The sequence below is a fragment of the Ciconia boyciana genome, chromosome 8 (assembly GCF_034638445.1).
Source record: "Ciconia boyciana chromosome 8, ASM3463844v1, whole genome shotgun sequence".
Lineage (NCBI taxonomy): Eukaryota > Metazoa > Chordata > Aves > Ciconiiformes > Ciconiidae > Ciconia > Ciconia boyciana.
Window position 1 is genome coordinate 14,004,723 of NC_132941.1, and position 25,659 is coordinate 14,030,381.

Sequence of the window (25,659 nt, forward strand, 5' to 3'; positions counted from 1 at the left end):
ACTGAACCACAGAGGCTGCCTTGACTTCGCCAGACCCCTCTAGGAGAACCCTCTGGGAATCCATATAGAAGGGAAACAAAAGTGGACTCACTCAGTGCTCTCTCTTTACCTGGTTGTCAATTTTAATCTCTGTCAGGGATTCATTCTCTTTCAGTGCATCAATTAGTGCCAAAATACCCATCCCAGTGATGAAGTTGGATTCTACATTCAGACTCTTCAGTGTTTTGTTCACTTTCAACATATCTGCAAATGCCTGAGGGGTCAGAAAGAGGGAATATAAGAAAACGTCTTGAGAGTTTCAGGGAATAACAGAGAATCTACAAAACATGGCTTAGTACCTACAAAGAAATAAAACACAAATAGGCTTAGAAGAACTTAGAGGTAGATCAGAAGAGATTACGATTCTACTTTGCATAGTGACAGGAAAATTCTGCAAGGGAAAATGAAGAATGTATCCTAAATCAGCCACAGACCTACTTAAAAATTGTTGTGACTTTTTTTTCCAAACGGTGTTTAAACTTACGATAGCTACAGGGTCATTGCTTCGAGTAGCTGCAAGGCTGAATGTCTTCACATGCGTGTTGCTTTCCAAAGCTTTTGCAAATTCTTTCAGTGTTGGAATAGGAATATTCTGCATTAAGAAAGTAAATCCAGTAATTAGGAAAGCCAGTCACATCACTAGACACTGATTTTAATTGTTATCAAACTGATTGATTAATAGCCACAGTCTACACAATTTAAACATCCCCGATGCTTTTAAGAGTATCTCAGAATGGACAAAATGTCCCCTGCTCATAGTGGCCTTCAGAGACCTGTGGAGGCCAGCACTAGGATGCGGTGTCAGCACTGCCTTTAACTGGGTCAGGCCAACGCAAGCACGGGACTAATCTCTGAGCTATTCTCCTATTTTGCTGCTGGTTGTTCAGTCTCTGTGTGCCAGCTCCTCCTCCATTTGCATGTCTGGGCTAATTGAATTTGGCTGGTGATGATTATATAGTGCCCATGAGATATCTTGCTTTACAACCTGCTAAAGAAAGGCAGCCAGAGGGAGCCACCCCTTGGGCTTTTCACTGGCACCTAATTCAATATCAGGCATTGATGACCTTGGAGCCTCTACAACAGTTCCCTCCTCAGCCCTTTCCTGTGTGTCCTGCTTTTCCTGAACCGTAGAGAGAGGCAAAATTTGAAGATAAAAGGCAAGGGCTCTGGAAATATTTGAATAAACCCTCCTATGATGACATAAATGAAACCACAGCATCTACCTTTATGTTGTTGAGATTAATTTCTATGAGACTAGGATCATTTGCTTTTATCCTTTGTAAACTTGCTTCCACGTTGGTCGGGTTAGGTGGCTCCTCAAAGATGGGCTTGACCTTTTCACCTTTCACCACATCTGCAAAACAAGATCTCATGAAACGTTGATGTGAGGAACAGGCATCATCAGTAACAGTCTGGCTTTTCAATTCCCATTTAGGTTTGTACTATAGCATTCAAGAAAGGGTTTATATGAACCACAAAACTTGGAAATAGGAGCATTAGCCCCGTTATCCCTGCCATGCCCTTTGCACCTTCTGTGCACCCAGAAGCATGTCACTGGAGGCTGCAGTCACAGCAGCTGGGCAGTATCCTCACGGGCAAATTCCTCCTTTCTGTACAGAAGTTCCAGTACAATTAATTTGAGCCAAAGCAGCTTTAAAGACTATAGTATAGAATGTAATATACTGCAAGGGCTGCTTTGTTCTTTGTCTAACAGCTGTAGGGGAAGGTGTGTTCAGAAGTTGCACATTACATTAGTGAGAAAATGTCCCTGCATGTATGCATAGACTTTGCGAACATAAAGGAACATGATCAGGAGGCCCCTCAGTTTCCTTCTCTAGGCTGATGCTATCAGCCTTACTATAAATTCAATTAGCTCTCGTAAAATTGCAACATCTGCACTTTCTAAATAATAAAGCTATCAAAGCATGAAAAGCAAGTCCATCTGCTCGCACCAAGATTTATGAAGTCTTTGAGTATTCATACTCCAAAGAGATACAGTTTTTAATGTTGGCAGCTATGAGCTATAAATATTCTTAGAGATGCATAAAACTCATAGGTTAGAACACAATTAGTATTTCTAGTTCCCGTGCCTATAGTTGTGGAGATTAATTTAAAAGCCCTCACCACCCAAGCCACTAGAGGCAAGAAAGGAGTACGTTACTGACCACAAGTATGTTTAAACCCTTTTATTTTTTGTTGCAGACAGTGAGTTATTTTGAAGACTTGTGCTCAAGTCTCAATATACTACACATTTCTGTTCAGTGCAATGGGTAAAGTTCATGCCACATCATGGGCCAAAAGAAAAATATTTTTTAGAACTCAAACTCCTAGTAGAGATGAAGTCATACACAAACCTTGAGCTGGTTTTCGCTCTGCTCCCTTTTACACTGAACTTTTTTTTTTTTTTTACTAATTCCCTGAGAGACCTCACACATGCCTGAATAACACTCCAGCCTTCCTAGGGAGTAGGAAATTGAAAACTACTGGTAAAATGCATATAGAGAATTCACCCTATCTTTAAGGCACGGACAGAAAGTAAACAAAAAACAGCAAAGCATTTTTTGCACTTGTGGCAACACCCTGCCAAGCTGGGAGCTAGGGAGAGCCTGGCACCCTGTCCTCAGGTTAGACATCACGTATACTCAGTCTAGAGTTAGCAGTATTTTTCAGTTTCTACTTCTTGAGTTTCCCATGAGCTTCCCATGAGTTTTATCTTGTTTCTTTAATAATGGTGCTGTTTTGCCACATTGATGGGCAGCTTTTGAGATGGCTCCCTCTTTTACTGAAGCATTTCACTTGGCTGAGGAAAGGTATTGCTTTTGGACCAAAGAATAAAGTGATGTGATGGTGATTTTCTGGTTCTTAAGTCTGTGATTGGAGCATAGTTTAGCTGACTCACATAGCTGACATTTTGACTCAGTACAACAAAAATAATCTGAAATTTATGTGGATTAGTAATGCATGCAGTTGCCTGTTATGAGGGGCCCCATAGGGCCCCACTGAGGAGGCTTGCAGAGCAGTTTTAATCCTGAGAAAAATCAAGTGACACAGTGTCCTGTCTACTTTCCCACCTCCCCTTTAGTAACGAAGGATGGAAATGAAAGTCCTTGGTAAAGATAGCTGCTGTTCCCATGGCCTTAGAATAAGAAAACATTTTTTGAGTACTGCTTCCCTACAAAAGAGCATTCCACAATTTTGTCTTAAAAAGCAAAGTTTAGCCCACTTGATATCCCAGAGCTCGGAGGTGATGAGCTCCGGATCGAGGTTTGGCAGCTCTCAAGAAAAACTTGGAATTCAGACGTACCCATTTCTCCCCCACCTCCAGCCTCTTGTCGGTTGTTGAACTAAGATCTGATTCACCAAAGGTCTGTTTATTTAGTGCAAACATTTCTGGATTTGTTTTTAGTAACTACAGCTGTTTCTGCTGGGGGATTTCCTGAACTGTTACACTTCCCATGTACCTAAGGAGCCGTATAACAGCCAACGTTTGAACACGCTGCCACAAGACTAACATGGAGGTAGTAGATCAGAGAGAGTAGCCGGGGCAGGAGGACATCCATGTGGTCTTTCCCTCCCTGTGAATGCAGCTTGATGTGACTCTGGTCAGAGATGTGACTCTGCCAGGGATTCTGCCACGTTTGAGCCCTGTGGTTACAAGTCATTATTCAGTTCTGTAAATGTAGACACTTGAGGCAAGGTGGCCTGACCTGGGATGTGGCCACCTCTTAGCTACAGCTCGCTATGTTTTCTGTCCACTGCCTAAGCTGAAGTGGAATAAAAAGGTATGTGTCTTGGCTTCTTAAATACTGCTGTCCTTTCAACTACCTCTGCAGAGCTAGATATTGCTCTCGAGGAAAACGGAGCTTCTTAGGAATGATTTATTTGCATAGTACTGTTGTCATTATAGATAATGAATATTAAGATTATATTTACTTTAAAGAGCTCCCCCTCATGATTAATTAGATCAATCAAGGTAAGGCCCAGTTACATTACAGTAAATTAGACCAATAGACCCAACCTATAGGTGCACAAGTCGCTAAAGATGATATATAGCCCACAAGAGAAATCTGCTTGCTTACTTCTCACAGTTCCTTTTCCATCTTTACTGCGAGCTCCTCCTTCATCAAATTTTGGGTTGTTGACCATGTTGTGCACTCCAAGAACAGCTAAAATGTGTAAATATCAGCAACAAGATACAATGTTAATAGCAGGAACAAAGACTGCAGAAAAATATCTCCTACAAATTAGTTCCCCCAACAAAAAACCCTTTATAAAATGTTAACTCTCTGAGTCATGCTTGCTTGTAGGGAGAGTCTTTAGGGGTCTAAATACCGGAGATACAGACATTTTTAATACAGGTTTTTGAACAATTGAATCAATGTAGTATGCATATCACAGAAATGCCAGCTGGAAGGAACCACTGCAGGTCATGTCCAGCCTCCCCCTCAAGCAGGAGTGTTGCCAGCATTAACCAGGTCAGATGTGGCTTTGTCCAGCTGGATCCTGAAAACATCCAGGGATGGAAATCCCACAATCTCTTTGGGTAACTTGTTTCAGTGCTAGACTCCTAATCATTTTTTTTTCCCTAATATACAACCTGAACCATTTATTGCTCTTAGGGGAGACCTTATTGCTCTCTACAACTACCTGAAAGGAGGTTGTAGAGAGGTGGGGGTCGGTCTCTTCTCCCACGTAACAAGTGATAGGACAAGAGGAAATGGCCTCAAGTTGCGCCAGGGGAGGTTTAGACTGGATATTAGGAAATTTTACTTCCCTGAAAGGGTTATCAAGCATTGGAACAGGCTGCCCAGAGAAGTGGTTGAGTCGCCATCCCTGGGGGTATTTAAAAGACGTTTGGATGAGGTGCTTATGGACATGGTATAGTGGTGGTCTTGGTAGTGTTAGGTTTACGGTTGGACTCGATGATCTTAAAGGTCTTTTCCAACCTATACGATTCTGTGATTCTGTGATTCTGTGATTCTGTTGTATTGTTTGGCATATCTGAGAAGAATTTTACTGTACCTGTGGTTAGCTTAATAAATTGACATTCACACTGTGGTTTCTTATAGAAGCACATGGATGCTGATGTGCTTGGAAAAAAAAAAATTCCAGGACTTTAAAATAAATAGTGAGGATATAAACTATTATGAGAGAAACGACAAGAGAAACCACAACTCCATAAAAGAAGCTTCAAAGTTATCTTTTGTGCAATGAACTTCCATACTGTCATGCAATAAATTGTGCTGTGTTTGCTGATACTTCTCCCATAAATTATCTAATTGAACTTTATTCTATAGGATCATGCATTAATTAAAAGTCATTAACTTGATGTAGATTTTTACTTTTATCATCAGTTTTTTCTTACGGAAAATACTCTGTTGAGTAAGCAAATGACTCTTTAGTTGCTGTTACAGACTGTTTTCAGAACTCTGGGCAGTAGGTGTGCTACTCTTTTTTCTTTTTCTTTTTTTTTTTTTATTAGACTACGATACCTACAAATTCTGTCACGAATGGCTGGATATTGACCAGAGCTGAGCAAAACTTGGAACTTCATTCCATGAACTTCAGACTTCCTGACAAGTGCCAGCCGCATTATAATCCTGATTCCTGTGATACACCACATTTCAGTCAGAGCCAAGACTAATGCATCCAGAAATGGGTGGTGTAGCCAAGAATTACAGACGATAATGGCAAGATAACATCCTTCAATAGGATGATATAGTAGCTACAAGAGTTTTGAGTTTAACGTTGATCTAACCCAGATTCAGATTAATCTAATATGCTGAAATATTTTATTTAGATTTTCCTAATGAAAACAAAAAAATTGTCAATAGAGTTGCAATTCTCCCACCAAAATTTTTGCATAACTAGGGCCCAAAAAGGTAGACAAAGGACCTCAGAGAGCCCAGGGAAGGATAGAATCCACTCGGAACTGGGTGGACAAGGCAGGAGATGTCAGTGGTTCCATAGGGAGGTCTCAACACTAGGTTGAGCAGGGTTTTAGAATAACCCATTGACATTAATCTCACCTGCTCTGGCTGGTTTGCTTCTTCCCAGATTAGGGATTCAGATGATGATCTACTAGCATAAACATATGACATACCCATAATACAAACTGCTTGAAAGTCACAGGTGGCTCAAGAACTACAGATTGGCCTTTGTTATACTGTAGGTTCAAATGTTATTTATGCAAGTGGATACACTTCAAAATTATTTCCTTTGTGCACACTCTAGAACGTGAGGTTGTATTCTGGATTAAAGGAACAGAATTAAAAGTGGTGAAGATACCCAGGTCTCATCAGCTGGCAACCAATTTTCTGATTCAAGGGATTAGATTCCAAATTTCCTCATGGATGCAGGATCTTCATCCACTGCATCCTCTAACAAGTTCATCCTGCCATGTGGGATGTCAGAGTTGAGTGGAGGTAGCAATAGTATGCTACAAACAATGCGGATGCAGTAAGATCAGTGGTCTCCACTGCAGGTCTCCACCTGCAGCAGCCTGCAGTCTACCCTTCCTTTCCCCAACCATGTTAGCTGGTTCATCTTCTCCCCTTGCCTGCCACATCAATTATAAGTAGATGAGAGAAGTCTAAAATGCAGCAGCTATCGAGTCATGCTTGAAGTCTTCGTGGGCAAGGCACAGCCCACAGGTTGCCACCTGTCTGTATAGTGAAACAGCAGGTACTTGAGAGATGATCATGAGACACTCCTGGTGGCAGGTCTAGGCAGAGAAGAACTGGATGTGTAGGGGGATCATACCTATATATGAGCTAACCTGCAAGGTCGTAGAGCTCAGTATCTGAAGCGCTGGCCAGGGCTTCTTCTAGTTCTGGATCCAGGGTCACTTTCTCTTCTGTACGGGTTTCTATGGGCTTTTCTTTAGGGATAAATATTTTTCCTAAGAGAAGAAAAAAGCCAGAGTGAGTAATGAATTACTGGAACAACTCCTCTGCCTCCTAGCAGTGGGGCAATAGGTCTGTGACAGTGGAACTGCTTGGAAATATTATCAAGTGCATGTTTTCCTGTTTCTTACTTGATGCTATCCTCCACACCAGGGTCTTAATGAGAGTCTAAAAGCAAAAGGTGCAGACTTCTGCTCTGTGTTGGTGATTGTTAATGTGGAAGCAAATTTCCTAAAATAAATCCCCAGGAGCAGTCACAGCTGGGATTTTTCTGAAGTTCCTGTGGCCTTAAATAGGCAGAATCAGGTCTACACAAAAAGCTTGCAGAAATTTCATCTTTATATTTAAATGAGGCACGTGAAGCAGTTAAAACCATCCTACTGCAAGAACCTTTCAGTTTACCAAATTCCATACAAGAGCCTGAACACTAAGCAAACCTGTTCTCTTCCAGTAATGCAGTTTAATTTCCAGCTTTTCCATCAGTATTTCCCCTCTGTGTCTCCTGATGATCATTCACATAAATAGCCTTTTCCTGACAATCCGTGCAGGCCTGAAAAGTCCGAACTGAACTGAATCGCATGTTCCCCAAGAAAGACTCCTGACCTGTTTGTCTCTTTGTATACTGCTGTTACATTGGGGTTAGCAGGTGTGTGTTTCTGTGCGATATTCCCCCAAGACTGAGATCATTGGCCCTTCTGCTGACATGAGAAAATGGCAGGATAAATCCAGAAACAACACAAAAAGTCTGACTACTCCTTTAGCCTGTTGTTATAGTTAACCTCAGTAGCGTGATGATGTAACCGCAAATGCTTGGAGCGAGGCCCTTTAAATTAGAGCTAGGGCTGCACTTCAGTCGCCAGCGCCGCTGGAGCTTGTCTCCCACTCAACACTTCCCTGTACCAAACCCATACAGTCAGTAAAACGTTAGATGATGCCACATGCAACAGACGGTGTCATTGCTCTTCTACTGTCCACTGTGGAGTGGTTCCCCTCACCTTGTCCCTAACAACTAATGCTCAAGCTGGCTTTAGTTAATCCCATTGTAATGAAGCTGTGATGACCTTTGGCTGCAGGTGGCTTTGGCCCACTGTCAACTTTAAATTGTCCTTTTGTGCAGCTTTGTACACTCTAGATGTAATGCTTGAAGCATATCCTGTGGCTTTCTGAAATGTCTCTCAAATAGTTTAATTTTAATTGTATTAGTGATATCATTTTGTTACCATTAATAAAGGCAGTTCTGATTTTAGTGTTGAATTACAGATGCTTTGCCTCTGGTTTTTCAACACTGACATCCTTCTGTGGCTTAATTTTTCCCCATTATGGTCCAAAGTAGCATTTTCATGTAGATAATACCCAATTCATTTATCTCTTTCATACTAATTTGTCTACAGCAATTTCTATACTGTCACCTTCTATGACTGAGGTCACTGAATAAGCTCAGAAAAAAAACTTAATGGAAATTTCTGAAACTCTGGCAAGGTTTACTGACGCAGGATTCTTATTATTTACCCTAGAGATATTTGTACGAAGGCTAAATAATTTCTGAGTACAAAACTGGACAGAAGGTTATGTAGAAAGACAAAGTAGTATCATATTATGATTCATTTTTCATGCGATATTTTAAGTAAGTAATTTTTTTAAGAGGGGGCTTCTAGAAGATGAAAGCCTTTGTGAGCCAAAGGTAAGAATCATTTTAACTTTCACCACGCACTGGGTGATATGAATCAGACACAGCCAACCCAGCAACATCAAACAAAAGTCAAGTGGAAATCTGGGGTGAGAAATACTCTGTGAAGATAGATTAGTCATGCTCTCCAGATTTCATAACAGGACAGGTGCTACGATTTCAGATTCTCTCTGTACTACCACCTAATCTGAAGTGTTGGACAGCAGCTTCCAGACACCACTGACCAAGACTTAACTTGATGCCAGCTTGACTGGTAAGCATAACACGTAAGGAAAAAAATTCATTACTATGTTGGAAGCTAGAGGACCAAAATCAATCAGAATATCTGAGTAAACAATCAGTAGTGAGGAGTACTGTCCATAAAATATTTTCCTTTCAGCTCACTGGTGGTTCCACATGAGTTTCAAGTAATCAGTAAGTCGGTTGAGATCTTGAGGGAATCCTACTTATCTTTATCCTGACTGATAATAGTATCCCCTAATAGCTATACTCCACAGCGCCATAGCTTGCATAAAACATCTCCATCAGGCAATAAGTGATTCTTCACAGACCCAAACGCCAGCCACACTGTTAACAAATACTGACGGAAGTCTAGACTTTCACACATAACATTGTAAGGGGACACAGGACCTTGAGTCTTGTGTAAACTGGACACAATATGTATTACAGTTGGTCCTTCTCTATGGACTTCGGATATGGGTAGGCCAAGTGCCTTGTGTAACAAGAAGTCCAGGGGTAATGGAAACCAGTACAGGCTCATACTTTTTCTGTGCAGTTCACATACATAGGAATACAATTTTTAAGCATTTGTTTCAGGCATATGTAATTCTTGGATGGCAGCCCAAATCTTTTAAAATGTGTATGTGACTCCCAATGATAGTTTCATTTAAAGCATTCCTGGCAAATGTTTTAGAAAAAAATTCTATTACTGGTTATATAAAATATTTAAAGGGGCAAGGTCATGTCAAAGATGGTAATATATATCTTTAATATATGTGGGCCTTGCTGGCATCCAGTGGCGTTTTAAAAATATTCTTTTCTCTGCTACCTAGATAAGAACATTCTTTTGCATTATCCCACTGTGAAGAGATGCTGTAGCATAACAGATAGAGGTTAGATGAGCTTATGCATTTAGCACGTTATTAGGAATTCATTACCTGTCCACCAACAGCAAAACTGTGTGTCTGTGTTTATAGATGGCTGTCAACTAGTTTTCCTTCATTATTTTAAGGACAGGGTGTAAAGATTTAGGAGGTCCCTCCTAGTCCCACATGCGTACATTGTAAATTCATTATACAGTGCCATCATGGAATTCACTGACAAAATAAAATACGGATTGTGGCTTGCTTGTTTCAATGGTGCAGCTTAAAGTTAAAATTTATTATTTGGAAGAAGCCTTGGAAGAATAGTGATGTTTTACTATTTTAAAGTGAGATTTATGAAGAAAGGCTGCTGCTCTTGGTGCTCCTTATATTCACCCTATATTTTAGAAGGTACTTTATTATAACATTCCATGTGGTATAATTAATGTTGGCTGTGTTACATTTTGCCTCCAGAATATGCTAATGTTCTGTGCTAAGTCTTAATAGCTTATCTTTCTACCAATGAAAAACACAGTGGCAAGTTATGTTTATACATATCATACTTGAGCTACACCAGTGTTAACAACACAAAGATAACCACATTTATGTACAAAAATGATATATTCTTGTGTTTAACTGCAAAACAAAAATTCAATTCCAGTAAAAACAAACAGTAAGCATTAAAATATCATTTTATTTTTACACATGCATAGAAACCCAAAATGTCTGGGATCCAAAGTGCTTTTTTTCAACATTAAATTTTAAGCATAAATCAATGCAATTCTCCCCTCCTTTCTGTCAAACTGGGATGAGTGCCTGGGGTGACCTGCATGACAACTGAGGCAGCTTATTATAACCCAGGGGACTTTCTGACTGTGAGTGCAATGAGTAGAGATTTGTCCTGGCTCAGTCTAACAGCAGACCTGTTCCTTTTCACACACTCTTCAATTTGAACTTCTATTCAAATTGAAATATGATATGGTTCATCTTTTACTCAAAAGAGGCTCAGGGAAAAAATCCATTGAAAACCAGAGAGAAGGATTCAGTAAAAAGGACTACAGAGAGACATAGAAATGCAGAGTGAGATAAAAGGAAAACAAATTCAATGACAAAAAGAAACACACTGGGTACAGTCATAAAACCATAGACGTAATTTTGCCACTTGGTTTCAGCAAGCTCTGATTTCCTGCATTATGCAAATGCCCCCATTAAAGCAACGTCAGAGTAAAGCAAGGAAATGAGCCCTATCCCTACCTCCATCTCCTTGTACAATAATAGTTAACCACATAACCACAGATGCACATCCATAGGAAAATGTGCTAATCGAGCAGGGAACTACTTCAAGTGTATTTTCCTGAAGTAAGTTTATTTGGTTATTGTTATATAAGGGGAAAAAAAGGAATTTGAATAGCATAGTTGGTAGGATTTTACTAGTGTGTCCAATCTAAAAAACATTTTGAGGATTTCATCTTCATTTATAGTTTACAGCATTTGGAACATCATTTCTGCCATGTCTTCTCTCTGCCATCCTTCTTATGTCATTAGACTTTTGTGAATAAATATAAATTGCCACTGTTTTTATTTAGTATACATACTTAGTATTTATGCCCACCTTGTACAAGCCAAAATTGTACAAGCCAAAACTCAACAAAGCACGGAGCAATGGGAAATAAGCCCATTTATATTAGCTGTAAAAATGTCCTTTTATTTAAAATCAGCTTTATTAAGGATAGTTAATTTTATAATACAAATGCATTTTCTGCCATAATTGTAAAACAATAATGCACTTTCTTTTCCTATAAACTGTAGATCAGATTATTGTACTTTCAAGAAAATATCTGGTTACACTTACTACTTCTTACTTTTCAGTGAATCACTGACTACAGTGAGTGCCTGTTTATTCTCAACTACAAAATGCTACAGTGACCTTAGAATTGAGATTCAATAATCTTGCAAATCTGCCTTGCATAAATCACAGGCACCTGATTCACTTTTTCCATTTTGCACTATTCTTTTCTTTTTGAGGCTTACTTAAACTCCTCCCTACAAATATTCTATGAAAATGGAGCTAAATTAGTTCTTACAAGGAATAAATAGATTTGTATTATGAAGAAGAAAACAGGCCAAATTCAAATAAGTGTGAAGCTGAAAGCCAGTAGTAATTAAAATGCAGTATCATAATTGCTGCTGCGCTGTTACTCTTGGATTAGCGTCTGCATATCCTATGCCTTAAAAATTATGATAATGGAATGGGAAGGTTGCAAAGTTAAGCTTTCCAAAGTTATTAAATCTATTGTGCATATACACAAAGAGTGACATAAAAGCACCAGCATCTTTGACTTTGATCAGCGTGCTGTGATTCTGCCACCTTAGCGATACCCCTTAAAGAATTCTTCTGAAAAGTATACTTTCTCAAATAAAAATAGACAAAAGCCAACCTGTAATCTTTAAAACAGAAGTAAGCCCAGAATCACATGGGTTATCACAACAGTTAGGGTCCCTGTAGTCCTACAGCTGTCCTCTGGATTACCACGTGGATTAACCCACTTCACCAACAGTAGCAGAAAGCTCTTTCTTACATCTGATGTGGAATGGCAGCAGAGGAGGAAGAGAGTCAAGCTCTGCTGCTGGGCTTCAGGTTCTCAGGGACATCAAAGAACCCTGAAACTTGGGCAGAGCCAGATGCCACACTAGTTATGTTCCTCTCTGGCCTCTTTTCTCCCATCCCGCATCTCCTTCTCTTCTGTTCCTTTCCTCATTGCCCCCCGTGCCTTCCCCATCCCCTGTGTCTCCTGGTTTTGCACATCTTCGAATCCTGACCCTTCCCACCACCTCCTTTCCCTCTGCCCTCTCTTCCTTACCACTGTTCTCTTCTACAGGTCCTTTCCCCAGAGCTGCCACATCTAGTCCTTCATCCTGAATAGATTCATACAGCTCCTCAAAACCCAGTCCCTCTACCTCTCTGTACCAGCCTCTCTGCTGGCTCTTTACTCTTTTTTCTCCCTTACAGTGCCCTTCCAAAGTGAGGGGAACACTGTCAGAGCAGGAGGGAGGCCCCTTGCCCTGGTGCCTGGTGTGCCAGTGGTCTCTCAGATGAGCAATTCTGAAGAGCATCCAGCAGAGCCCACGCACCCTCCAGCCGACCATGCCGGGTCTCTCCGGGCGCTGCTGTGCTGTCACATGTGCTGTCTGCACACGCAGGCAGAAGCACCAAGGACATGACTAATACTCACTGCAGGGGGAATATTTGGAGAACACTATAACAAACTGGATGTACAAGCAAGTACAATATTTTGAAGATGCCAAATTCAAGTTTATCTCCCTGGGGATTGCAAAGGGCATACATTTCAAGTCCCCTCTTCAAAGCATGGAGGCACTGCAGCTCATAAAAAAACAGCTGGAAAAATTTACTTTAGATGGCTAAAACAATGTGTTTTCTCCTAATCTTGTTCTTGGAAACAGCTGAGTCCTTTTTGCTGACACTTTCCAAAAATTCAGCCCGAGGCAGACTCTCAGCATGGGAAATTTCAGCGTGAACTGTGTGAGTTTGGCAAAGTCATGAGCAACTAAAACAGGGTCTAACAAAAGCAAGCAGTGAAAGGCACTGGCTAGAGGCATTACTGACAGCAACTGCAGCACTTTCAATGCTTTATGAGACAAACGTTGGTTCTAAATTTAAGCCTTGAAGAACAGGAAGAAGGTGGCAAAAATTTAAACAAACCATTTCAGCATTGGGAGTGAAGAGACTGCCTTTGTCAATCCAAGAAAGATACCGTATCTCTAAACTAAACCCTCACTTTTTAATATAGAGTCTGTTAGAGAAACTGGATTGGAACTCATTAGCATCTACTCTAATACTTTGACCTTCTGAAAATTACTGTCGTTATTACTGGTGCTGCGTATTGATACTCTGCTTGGCACAGCACAACATGCAAGATAGATGGTCTCTGCCAGAGCAACTGAAAACGGGTTTGGCCGGAGCTCTCTGGTTTCTTCCCTTTCCCTTTTATCAGTTGGCTAAAAATGTTAGAATTTAGTCACATACAAGCATGTTCCCCTTCCCTTTCCAGCCACAAATAATAATAGCCCAATCCACTGGAGTTTTTCCATGACTCTGATGAGAACTGGATCGGATCCAAAATGAAATGGTTTGGCAAGGAATGGAAGACCTTGTAGAAAACAGGGATAGTGGTGATGGGTTGAACCAGCAATCCTTATAGCAATTAAAAATGGCATGGCCAGCTTTTCATGTCTAATGATATTTCACAACAACAGAACTTTTTTCAGTTATGTTTCATTAGTGTCATGTAGTTAAGAGAACCACTGCAACAAAGCAGAAACAGAAATGTTAATAGTTTATGTTTGCATTACAGTAGTACTCAGATCTTAACCGAGATCAGATGTACATACCACAATTGGTAAAAGAAAACATGCAGCATTGACATTGCTCTTTAATATTTTGTGCCTGCACTGCCCTTTACTTTCTCCACCTCTTCTTTTTATTCCTGGACCTTTCATGAACTTGAAAATTATACAGAAAAGGCTTCGCAGTGATCTAAGTGTGAAAACCAGCTGTTCCAGCTATATGTGTTAAATGCAGTGGGTCAGTCTAAGTAACTTCTGTAGTTTATCAGGTTCTATGTAAGGATTTCTAGAATTCTATCCTAAGTAGGAACTAATCCAAAACCACATAAAATAAACACTTACAAACTGCCAATCGCTATGGCTACAATTATTAGCCCTAATTCCCTATACCTCCATTGCTCATTAATAACGAACCCTCTGTTTGTGGGAATGGCTGCTTAACAGCTGTGCTGCACAACAGTTCCTGTTCCAACAGATCGCTGCATATCACAGTGGGAGCAAACACTCGCCACGGGGACATTCAAATGAAGCACCCGCCCCTGACTTGGGCTAGGGAGGATGTGGGGTAAAGCGGTCTGAAAAAATTGCTTGGTGGCCACTTTGGGTGTGCGCCTGTCAGGCTGTGACCGTTCTGGCCCTCGTTCAGCACAAGACTTGGGTTTTCCTTGAAATTTGAGAGCTATCCCATACAGGCTTAAAACCTTCTTTTTGTACAGCAATTAATGTAGTACATTAACAAGCTGAAGTATGGCAGAGGGCCAAAACCCTAATGCATGACATACGTTTGATTGTTTTTGCCAAACATTTCCAACCTCTCAAAACCACAATTACAATCAAAAACAAGGCAATTCCCTGCACGACCAGCCCCCCACCTTGAGCTCTCATTTAACACTTCCTTTGTTTTAACCACTCTGAATATCCCCGCCAGCTCTGGAATTTGTTTTGGCTTGTTTGCTAGCACAATCAAAACCCGATGGTTGTGTTCAGCTTATAGAGACCAACACAGGCAACTGCATTTTGTCCTTCAGCAGCTATTTGGTATTGCTTTTTGGTCAAGGACTCTCCAATAAAACATTAACATAAAAAAAGAGAGGCAGAGACACTAGATAAACAATAATGATGTATCACAGACTATTCTGGAAGGAGGATATTTTAAATGTCACCTTCTTTTCGGCTCATCACTGAATTTTCAAGTCAGTATCAGCTTTGCATGATAAACATAGGAACTGGTAGAAATGTCACTTAACATCTGGTAGAAGCATCCCTCTTCCTAAATTTGAAAAAATAAATGCTTTCCCAGTAGCAGAAAAATATCAAAGTACAAAACAGTGACAAAAGCTTAAACAACACTTGACATATTCTAATCCTACTGACACACAAATATTCTCAGGAGGTAAATAGTGCCAAATGGCACATTGACATCAACACCTCCCATTTCTAATTATACACAACTGGATGCATTTTGGAGCTGCCTCAGACCTTAATTTTTAACTAGCAGAATTAGTGTAAAATTAACTGGGGACTATTTACAGGGTGGCTACATTATAGCACTGCTATAATGTAAAGAAATCATTTAACAGGCATCTATATAACATAATCATATAAATATTTACTAATCTGTAAATACACCTTAGAGACCATCAACATGCAGAAGGTGAAGAATAAGCTTTTCCTCAAGAGATATTCTTCTTTAGTTTCTTTTGAGCACATATTTTAGAAACGTAAATTATTTATCCTGAACTAATTACAAAGCTTTGGAAGAATACTAATTATTCTCTAATTAAAGTGACTTTAAATCTAGCATGTAGTGTCATATCTTGGAGATGTCTTTGCAGGATTGCTTTATTTCCTTGCACAGAAAATATCTTAGTATAAATGAAAATCAAGTCATTAATATTTTAATAGTCATTCTGTTATTGTCTCTTCAATCCAGTTGGTCAAAATAAGTAATGCCGCAGTTACAAGCATGGATTCTAAGATCCAGAGCCAGCCACGCATGGCCTTTACGTGACATTCATCATGTTTCACCAGATTCACCCAATTAGCAGAATTATCATACAATTCATCGGAAGATTTCAGTACATTTGGCAGATGGAGATCTCAATCATGTTTTATAAGGCTCAGATTCTGCATGAAGTCTTTGCAGTGCAGAGCAAGGGGGAAGGAGAACAAGAAAAGGAGACAGAGAAACCCAGTGCTTGAAGTCTGGTCGTCTTTCTGTAGGACACCTCCTGCCAAGTCGGGGGCAGAAGAGAGATGCAAGTACCAATAGGGGATCAAGCTCAAAATAAACAGGTTCTTTCTCAAAGCCAGTTCCCTTAAAGCAGCACAAAAATGACACTGTGCTGTTCATCCAGTTCTCAGTTGTCAAGGTACTGGACCTCATCGGATGTACAGATCTCAGATTCAGTTATTTTGAATGTTAACAAAGAAACAAAGGGTATTTTCATGGTATTTGGCCTTTGACTTCAAAGAAAATTCAGAAGAATTCTTTGTGTTTAGATTATAATTGTAAAATGACTGCAGAAATCACAGAACATGTGGTTGTTTTCATTTGACTTAATCTGCTAAAGCCGATACTGAAGATTTTGTCAGGAACTGGTGTTGTACAAGGAACAGGAGAAATCAAGGGAATAATTCCCTTAGCCTAAAATGCTGTCATAACCTTGTAATTGTGATAATTCTTAAAATTGTAATTTTGAAGTAAATGATCACAGTGAATCAAAAAACAAAATAAGAATAGTTTTAAATGCTAGCATGGCTGAATTAACTTTGTGCTGAAGAAAAAGTGACATGTGTGGTTATTTGTGTTCGTAAAGCAGTGATATTTCCATGCCAGAGACACCAGGAATTAATAAGCAGTGCTAATAAGCACTTTAAGGGCATCTGGAAGTGAATGTAGGAATACTACTGCTGTAGCCTCATCAGAAGAAAACTGAAATAGAATAAACAGGCCAGTGCATACAATAACACTGTCACGGACAATGCAGAGATTAGTTTTGTACAGATCAAGTGCCAGTCCTACGGCTATATGCAATTCCATGCACTGCTGGTTTTTTGTGTACTTACGTTTCAGGCACGTTTGGAGATCTCAGGCATGACTACAGTGCAAAATGCAAAGTCTTAGCCCTAAGTCAGTAAATATCAGTAAGGTGAGACCTGACTGAAGGTGTTGGTATAAATATGCAGAGACCTGCAAGTGGTAACTTGTACAGGTAACACTGCAGTGTGTAGGAGACTGGAAAAGGGAAACAATTGATAATAAATCCATAATAAAATAAACTGTTTTCTTTTCTGTACAGTGTGTGCTTGATCGCTCCTGCTACCAGCAGGATCACTGCAGTGTCACTGCATTTCAGTGGGCTCAGTGTCAACCCTGTGAATAGCATTAAGCACAAGATATGAGGGAGGAAAAAGTAGCTTAAAAGAATATGCTGCATGATAAAATAACACATCGATCAGATCGAGCTGAAAACTGTCTTGTTTGTCTAAAACCATTGTTTCAAAGAATTAGAACAAAATGTAATGACAGTAACAACTCTTGGCCTGCAAATAACATTTTATATCTTTGATAATGATACATAAGGTAAAAAATGTTGCACTTGACTTTCTTGAAATATCTGCTTTCCCTTAAAGCAGGTCCCATTGAAATAATGGCAAATTCATCAGATGGTCAAAAATGGACCCAGACATGATAAGTTCCTTCTTGAATGAAGAGGTGGCTGGAGGTAGGCATTTTTATCTGCTGTATGTAAATGAGGAAAAGGAGATAATGGTGCTAAAGGAACATTGCTCACCTAAAAATATGACTGTTTCTGCCCTAAGGTTACCCTACCAATGTTTGAATGATTAGAATTAGATTTTCCTGTTTTTCCCTTCTTTTCCTGTAGCTGTAGGACAAGGGGAAGCAGAGAAACTGCATAAATAGCATTGCCAGATGTGCTAGTAAACAAGTGGAAAAATACTTATTTTTTGTAAGTGTATTCCCTAAGCTATTACTTACAGCAATTATAGGCAATACTTAGTTAGAAAGGCATTTAATACGTTTCCTCCTAAACACCTCCCCCACTACAGTACTCTCGCATGGGCCTAATGCTTAATGTGGGAATGGTCCCAGTGAGGTTAGCGAGGCCACGTTTGTCCACCCTTGACTGCAGATAGAGGTTTTTGCTGATCTGGGAGCTGCTGACTGAGCCCTTTGCTGGACTGGCGTTCGTGTGTTCCCATACCCACCAACGGGCCTGATTAAACATGCAATTCTAACTCCAGAGTAGCAAGGCAGACCACTACGTGGCAGATAAAACCACCACTTCATCTCCTGCTACAGCAGCTCTAGATCTGACTCCTGAGCTTCAACCTGCACAGTAACAGCCTCCACCTCTTTTGTCGCAGCATATGCCACAAAAAGGCCAGGCAGTGGTGGATGCCTGTGCTCAGGCAGTCCATTACTCAACACCGACACGAAGACGGACGGTACCTTTCTTTTCCCCTGTAAATGGTACAAAGTCTTCTCTGTCTTTGTGCTCAAGTGCTTGCTTCTCCAAGTACGAGAGCAGGCGTTCTCTGTCGAAAGGGCCTGTGGCAGGTTTAGTGGTCTGGTCCTTTTGCCGAAATCCTGCTGGAAGCAAGGCGTTCTGTAAAAGAGAGGGATGCATGTAAAGGAGATGAGGCGATTTCATATAGTGTTCCAAAATTCATTTCAATGTTGTTTTTTAAGTGAAACCAGTCTTTGCATGTTACTTTGCGTAATGCTCTTTGATGACAGCAATAACACACATCACCTGAATGTAACCACTAAACCCAGTATATCTTCCAGACTTCTTGATTGTACCACCTATTAATATTTTTATTAACTGTATTTACAATCACAGCACCAAAGAACTGAGCAAGATCAGAGCCCTTTGTGTTACACATATTATAACCAGAGTCTGCAGTACAGGTAAATAGACCACAGTAAGTTTTCTATACATTTTCTTATCTTAATTTATTCTTTTTCCTCCCCATTTTTCTCTCTCTCTTTTCATTTTTCAAAAATTCCTTTCATTCTAATGCAGATGTCTCTTGGACTTCAGAAATGAATGGCACGCACAGAAAGTAACTGGTGCATTATGTGGACTTCAGCTATTTCGAGTATGCAGGAAGCAAGCAGATGAAGCCCCTCTTTAAACATGTAGCTGTGTGACCATGTGATTGCAGCTGCATCCCATAATATAGGAAGATGCCTAAGGCTCCCACATTTCGGTCCAGGAAATCTCAGTAAGGAATACAGGTACATGGACTTTGCAGGGCATGTGCAGTAAAGCCAAAGCATTGAAGATGCCCCAGAGTACTGCAGAAACACTTCATCGTCGACCAGAACATGCACAGTGAATCCGATCCACGTCAAATATCCAGTGAATCCTGAGCACATCCAGTGAACTCAAGTCACTAGACATTTTATCTGTGCATGCACAGACGTGCCCAGAGTGCTACAAATTTACCTTACATATGATATGTAGCTTGATTACAAATGCATCATGGCTTTTTTGTTGTTGAATGTTCTGTATCTCCATTTGAGATGCCAGATACTTGAAAATACCAGAAAATGCACTGCAGAAGTGGTAGTAGTGAGGGAGGTGGCAACATGGAGGGAGAGAACAGTAAAGCCCACCCTTAATTTCCAGGTAAATTTGTGCTATAGAACTAGAAGTTATAAATCTATTGTGTTTTTTCAAATGTATTTTGTCTCCAGAGTGAATGGATTTCATCTGCCAGTTTACCTGCCAGTTTTCAAACTCCTACATCAGCTTGGAAGGCTTTGGGGTAGGTACAGTACCAGCACACTTGTGACTGTAACCTTGTTATTGTAGGACTGAGCAGTTCCCAGGCCAGAGATCTTTAAATTCTTTGTGAGAGTGTCTTCAAATATCCAAATTATCCTTGCTCTCTACAAAATGACAGTTGTGTAGCTGAATCTTATTTTTCTTAATCATGCCTAAATATATTCTCTTCAGCTAAAAATATCTGTGCTGAATGACATAGTCGACAGATTTCAGAAGTTCGAAAGATGTGATCTTCACAAATACACATTATGTTTGTTTGTTTATTGCTGTGCTCAGAAATAGCAGCCATAAAAAGCTTCTCATCGTGCTGCAGTGTACAAACATGATTAAAGATTTAGATTGCAGACAAGCTCGTGTCTAAACAGACGAGGGATAGAGAAAGGGCACGCTTGTACAAAAGCAAGCGGCACATCACAGCAGGAATAAAACCAAAATGTCCCTAGCTGAGCTGCTCATCCTTTAGGGTACACTGCCTCTATTGTAACAGAATACAAATTAAAAAAGGTGCTGTAAGTGGCATTTATAATAGCTTCTGAACTATGACCCCCCTCAGCCCCCATTACTAACCTCAGGATCCAGGTCATCAAGAACATGCTCTAGCTGTTTCAGTTCATCCTCCGAGAGCTTGCTGAGTATTTCATCTTCATTGATATTCTTATATTTCTCCAACTCTTTTCGGAAGGGCAGAGACATGGCTCCTGCTGCACTGCTTGACTGGTGCTGCTCTTCAAGACTTCAGCTTCTTGGGCTTCACTCACTGTTAACAATAAAGCATTATGAGTATCTCCATTTAGCTGATATAGTCCTAAAGAGCCTGCATGCTGAGAGTCACATTTACACTTTATTAATGAAAACAAAGCAGCAAGATGTCCTGGCTCAGCAGAGGGGGTGTGGGAAGTGCTGGGGCTGCCTGTGCAGCAGTAGTCAAGGGATAGCAAGGAAAGGTATGGTACGCTTGGGAGCCTCATGGGTGCAGCGACAAAGAGAAGCTTTGAGACGTAGATAAGAAAAAACGTTGGGAACTTATCCTTTTCCATAGAGATAAATCTGTTTTATTTAATTTGCTTAGTAACAGCAGTATCTGCTTGTTCTTTTCACTAAAGGGAGAGGCAAGTGGTAGTCACAGACAACAGTCCAACACTGACAAATAAGAAACAAAATGTTATGCCTTGAGGTATTCTATCTTATCCCAGCTTTGCTGATGGCTGAAAGCTTACCCACACCGTCTTGGCTGGCTTTTTGGTACATTCTGGTTACCTCAGCAGCTTTAAAGTATGCTGGCTGGTAGTCTTATTTCAAAATTTTTGGCTACAAATGATAGCACTTATCATCAAAATAATTCTTGCAGTGGGGTTATGCTACTTACAGCTCAAAAGTTCATCTGTAAATTAGTCTGCTGCATGGGGCACCTGCAGGCATTCAAAACACGGTCATGAAAAAAAAAGGGTGTAGTATTTCACAAATTCTTTAAGTTTTAAAACTTGAATGTGGTTCATTGTTAGATGATCCCAATTGATCAGTAACAAGAAAGTGTCATTTGCATGGCCCCAACAGTCATTGTCATATAATTTGTCATATGATGAAGGACTCTCTGTCTTTACTCGCTCTTTTTTTCCTCTCCAGAACCAATCCTAGGGCCAGAATCTGCTTGTAAATGGATGGAGTGGAGGAGAATGAATGTATGATCAGACACAGCATTAGCTGGGGACTTTAATTGTGCTCCAGGCCCTCCCAAGTCTGCCCAGTTTCCCACACCAGCACCAGAGCTCTCCGAATTACACAGCTAGCTGTGCAGTTTTACAGCTGAGCTTTTGCATTCACAAATTTCAAAGTTATGCTTGATATGGAAACCAGCCAACTGGCACCTACATCTGCCTTATGTATCAACCCAAACTCTGATTTCCTTTGGCCAGGTCCTTACTTGTCATAAGCTAACAAAATCCATGTGGGTTCTGTTGCTCTTCATATGAGCTGGAAGCCTGATCTTTATTTTTCTTTTATTCAAAATCCAAATGAAAGTGTTGCATTACTTAGAGTTTCATTATTAAAATACTAAATATTAAAACATATCTCATTTTTCTATTTATCGGAAAGACTAGAAATCAGCAACCTATAGACAGGGAAGAGAATAATGAGTAGAATTACAAATTTGAACAATCTGGAATTCTATGAATACTGCAAGGCATGATAAGCCTTGACTTGAAACACTTAAACATCCTCTTCCAAGAAAAAGCATTATTTCCCCTATACAGTCTCATTTTTTTCCTTATTACTGCTCTATGTGTTGTCCCTGTTTGCATAGCATGACATCATCGTCAAGCCATTCCAAATGTCATGGTAGAATTCAACTGTTCTTTAAATTGCGAGTTTCTTTCAGGAAGTTAGCATCTGATGTTTCACAAAGTTACAGCAGTTGTGCAAAATTCTTATATTATCAAAATTCTGTCATATGTGAGAGGTATTTTGGCAAAAAAAAGTCCAAAATAGCTAATGTTTTTGTGTACTTGGTGCTTAAAGAGAACACTAGTTCTACATACGTTTAATTGATACAATTTGTTACCAAAACTACTTGTTAAATAATGAAAGCATTGTATTTAAAAGTGAAAAGTATATTTGTTTAAACTGTAAAAACAAATTCAGCTGCAGTACAACATTTCTGTACTGAGGCAGCAGGCACCTTCTCTAAGTTTCTTTGGATAAACTCATTAAAAATGTAACATTTCAGCTAGCAGTCATTAACTGGGCTGAAAAATTTCTTTGAGGGGATTAGAGCTTTTTAAAACTCTATTTAACAGTTGAAATGGTTATATTACTAGAGTTTAATTGCATCCCTGGAAAAGACAGCAATGTAATCCGAGGTTAGGTTAATTAAATATTGTTAGAAAAGTAACTGGTAAGAGTACATAACAGTTTCCCTGGCTGAGATTCAGCACTTTGGTTGCGCAGGATGCCTGGTACCAGTACCTCTCCCTCGGTTGTATGGCGTTGCATGGATTCCCATCAGGGAACACAGCTAAGACTTGTTTTACTGATATCAGCAAGACCATGTATGTCTTGGCTTTTGTGAAAAGGTTTGCAAAGTTGAATCCAAGTGCTAATGGGTAATTACTGCAGAGTATGATTTGTGTGTACCAGAAGTTTTTGATTTCTTTGTGAATTACTTAAGTGCTTAGCCATAAAGGGAAGACATGCCAGGACACACTTTTCAACATGTGACAGTTTTCAATATTGTAACTGTTTCCTTTTAATTATTAGGGAGACAAGATATTTGACCATATGCAGCAAGGATACCCAAAGAGAAATATAAACCCAGATATTAAAGATGTATCAGTGTAACTTCTCTCGTGGCATGAAGCACTATGTTGGATAACCCTTGTTAGATTAGTGGTGCATGGAAAAGCTTGAAATCACGCTTTTCTTGCGTGCATACATTTGCAACAGAAATTTCCTTGACATTTTCTCTTTCACATCTGAATCTTACTCTTCAGTGGCTGAACAAAAGCAAAAGACACTGCTTATGGAATTTCTTTGTCCACAATCCCTGTAAGTAGTAAAGCTTTTCTGGAGCTCGCACCCTGCTGTAAAGGCTAGTGAAAGCTCCACTGAAACGCCTATCGTTCATGTTCCAGCTTTATGCTCTCTATTGACCTTTCACCACAATTACATTATCGGAAACGCAGATAAATCTAACCATTCAGCATCATTCAGTCTGGGAAGGAAATGCTGAAGTCTTGAGTTCACATACTCTGGAAATTGCTGTCTAATGTGATTATTATGATCTCCACCTTCCTAATTGGATTTCGTACTGTTAATTTTGTCTATATAAACAGAGTCATAAGCTGTCTGTGCTGCTTCTTATTGTGGTTTGTCTTTTCTGAGCATACATATACTGTTCACTTTTTACAGATTATATGCACTGGATTTTCTTTGTTATGATTACTGTATGAATCCAAACATACAATCCAACATACTCCAAACTTTAATCAGTTAAAATAACAATTGTAACTAACCAACAGCTCCTAGCTACTGTTATTTTGAGCGTACAAAAGCAGATCAAGTGTCACACAGTAGAAAGGAGATGTTCAATCCAATTGCAGAGGCACTATGCTGAACGTTACACTGCATGAGGGACGAATGAGGGACCATGGGTAAGACTATGGAGTTTCCCTTCAAACTTACAGGGAAGAGTGAACAAGGAGAGTAAGGAGCGGAGGAGCACAAATCCCATTTGTTTTTTTCCATTTAGTTTCAATACGGAGCATCACAGTTTGCCATGGGCTCAAATACCCGCTGTTAAACAGCAAAGCATGCTGTTAGATGCCCAAGAGGTGAGACCTATGCTGATGCAGGGCTGTAAGAGGTAGCACTTCTGCTAACCATGTACTACTTTTAAATCGTTGTGGAGCACAGATGTTGCACAGTGAGCTTCAAAGACTCCATTGCTATATTTTTATCTTTGATTCCTTCTAAAGAAATACATACTTCTGTTTTATTTGGGGCAGCTTTTTCACCCATGCCTGTCAACATCAGGATTCAAAATACGTTTTCAAAGACAAAAAGGGTGTCATTAGTCAGCCTGCATAAAATCATTATTGCTCTATGTAGTCAACACCTGCTGTGCTACAACTCCTCCATACTTTGCTGTGTTCCATAAGTACTTTTTGGTTATAATCCTTATACACTACTGAAAAGGTTTTCTAGAGTAGCTAGGCTGTAGTTTCTGCTGATACCATAATACTGTCGTAATTTTCTACTGCTGATACAGGTATTTCTTTCTGAGATGGAATCAGTCCTCCGCTGAATTACTGTTAGATGTCAGAGAGGTCCCACTCGCATTTGCTTGGATCCCTTGAGAAGTGTTGGAACAACCTGAACTGTAGAACCTTCTATGGACCAGCAGCTACAAAGGCACATCAGGTCACTCATGCTGTTTAAAACACAGGCTATACACCTAGAAAAACATAATGTCTCTGGGGTCCTGTAGAGATGAGAATACTGTGATACAGACAATGTGAATTTCTAGCTTTTGATAGTGGGTACAAGCTAAGAATGAAGCTGCATGGCAATGTGCATTTATTATGTAAAAAGAGATGTGCTGAATGGGAAATAATCCAATAGAGTCCTTTGCATTTTTATAGAAAAAAAATCTTTTTTTATAATCAGATTTGAGAAAGTGTCCTCATTTTTCCTTTCCAAATCATGGCAACTGATGTTTAGAAAGGAAATTCTGATGCACGATCTATTTTAAACTATCTCCGTATCCACAGTGGTGGATATTTGTGTTTTGAAAAATAGCTGTGAAACTGATCTGTCAATGTGGAAAAATTCTTCCCTTTCTTTAAATGGGCTCAAGTAGCTAAACATGAAAATAAGAAACAGGTGGAATAAATCCCAAGTTAAATTGATACTGGACCAAATAAATAGGATTGGGGCCATTATGCGTAAGAGCCATGTTTGTGCAACACAAGCAGATGCTCAGTAGAAGGAGGGTGATTGTCCCGCACCATCCAGGCAATGGAGTGCTCCCACCAATACACTTAATCCAATGCCAGACACGGGACCTCTCTGCTGTCCAGGAACTGCTATGAAAAATAAGGCTGAGATGTTCAAAACTCAAACTTAAAGAAAAAAAAATTGAGAAATACTTAATTATTGGACATATAAATAAGGGTCCTTTTTTATTTTTATACTTAAAAAGCAGGACCAGTATGTACTTTCTAACCATGAACATATGGGAGATGTATACTCAGAGATCATGT

The 25,659-nt window shown here is 39.8% G+C and overlaps 1 protein-coding gene across 1 annotated transcript in view; it reads right to left on the minus strand.

Moving 5' to 3' along the window:
• LOC140655410 (tropomodulin-2) overlaps positions 1 to 25,659 on the minus strand; it is a 36,814-nt gene that overhangs the window by 5,684 nt on the left and 5,471 nt on the right. The window contains exons 2-8 of the mRNA XM_072869917.1: positions 20,468 to 20,657; positions 18,556 to 18,712; positions 6,818 to 6,940; positions 4,119 to 4,205; positions 1,263 to 1,393; positions 524 to 631; positions 110 to 253 (exon numbers count right to left, since the gene is read on the minus strand). Of these exons, the coding sequence (XP_072726018.1) occupies positions 110 to 253; positions 524 to 631; positions 1,263 to 1,393; positions 4,119 to 4,205; positions 6,818 to 6,940; positions 18,556 to 18,712; positions 20,468 to 20,593 (876 nt within the window). The 5' untranslated portion in view covers positions 20,594 to 20,657. The remainder of the gene's footprint in view (positions 1 to 109; positions 254 to 523; positions 632 to 1,262; positions 1,394 to 4,118; positions 4,206 to 6,817; positions 6,941 to 18,555; positions 18,713 to 20,467; positions 20,658 to 25,659) is intronic.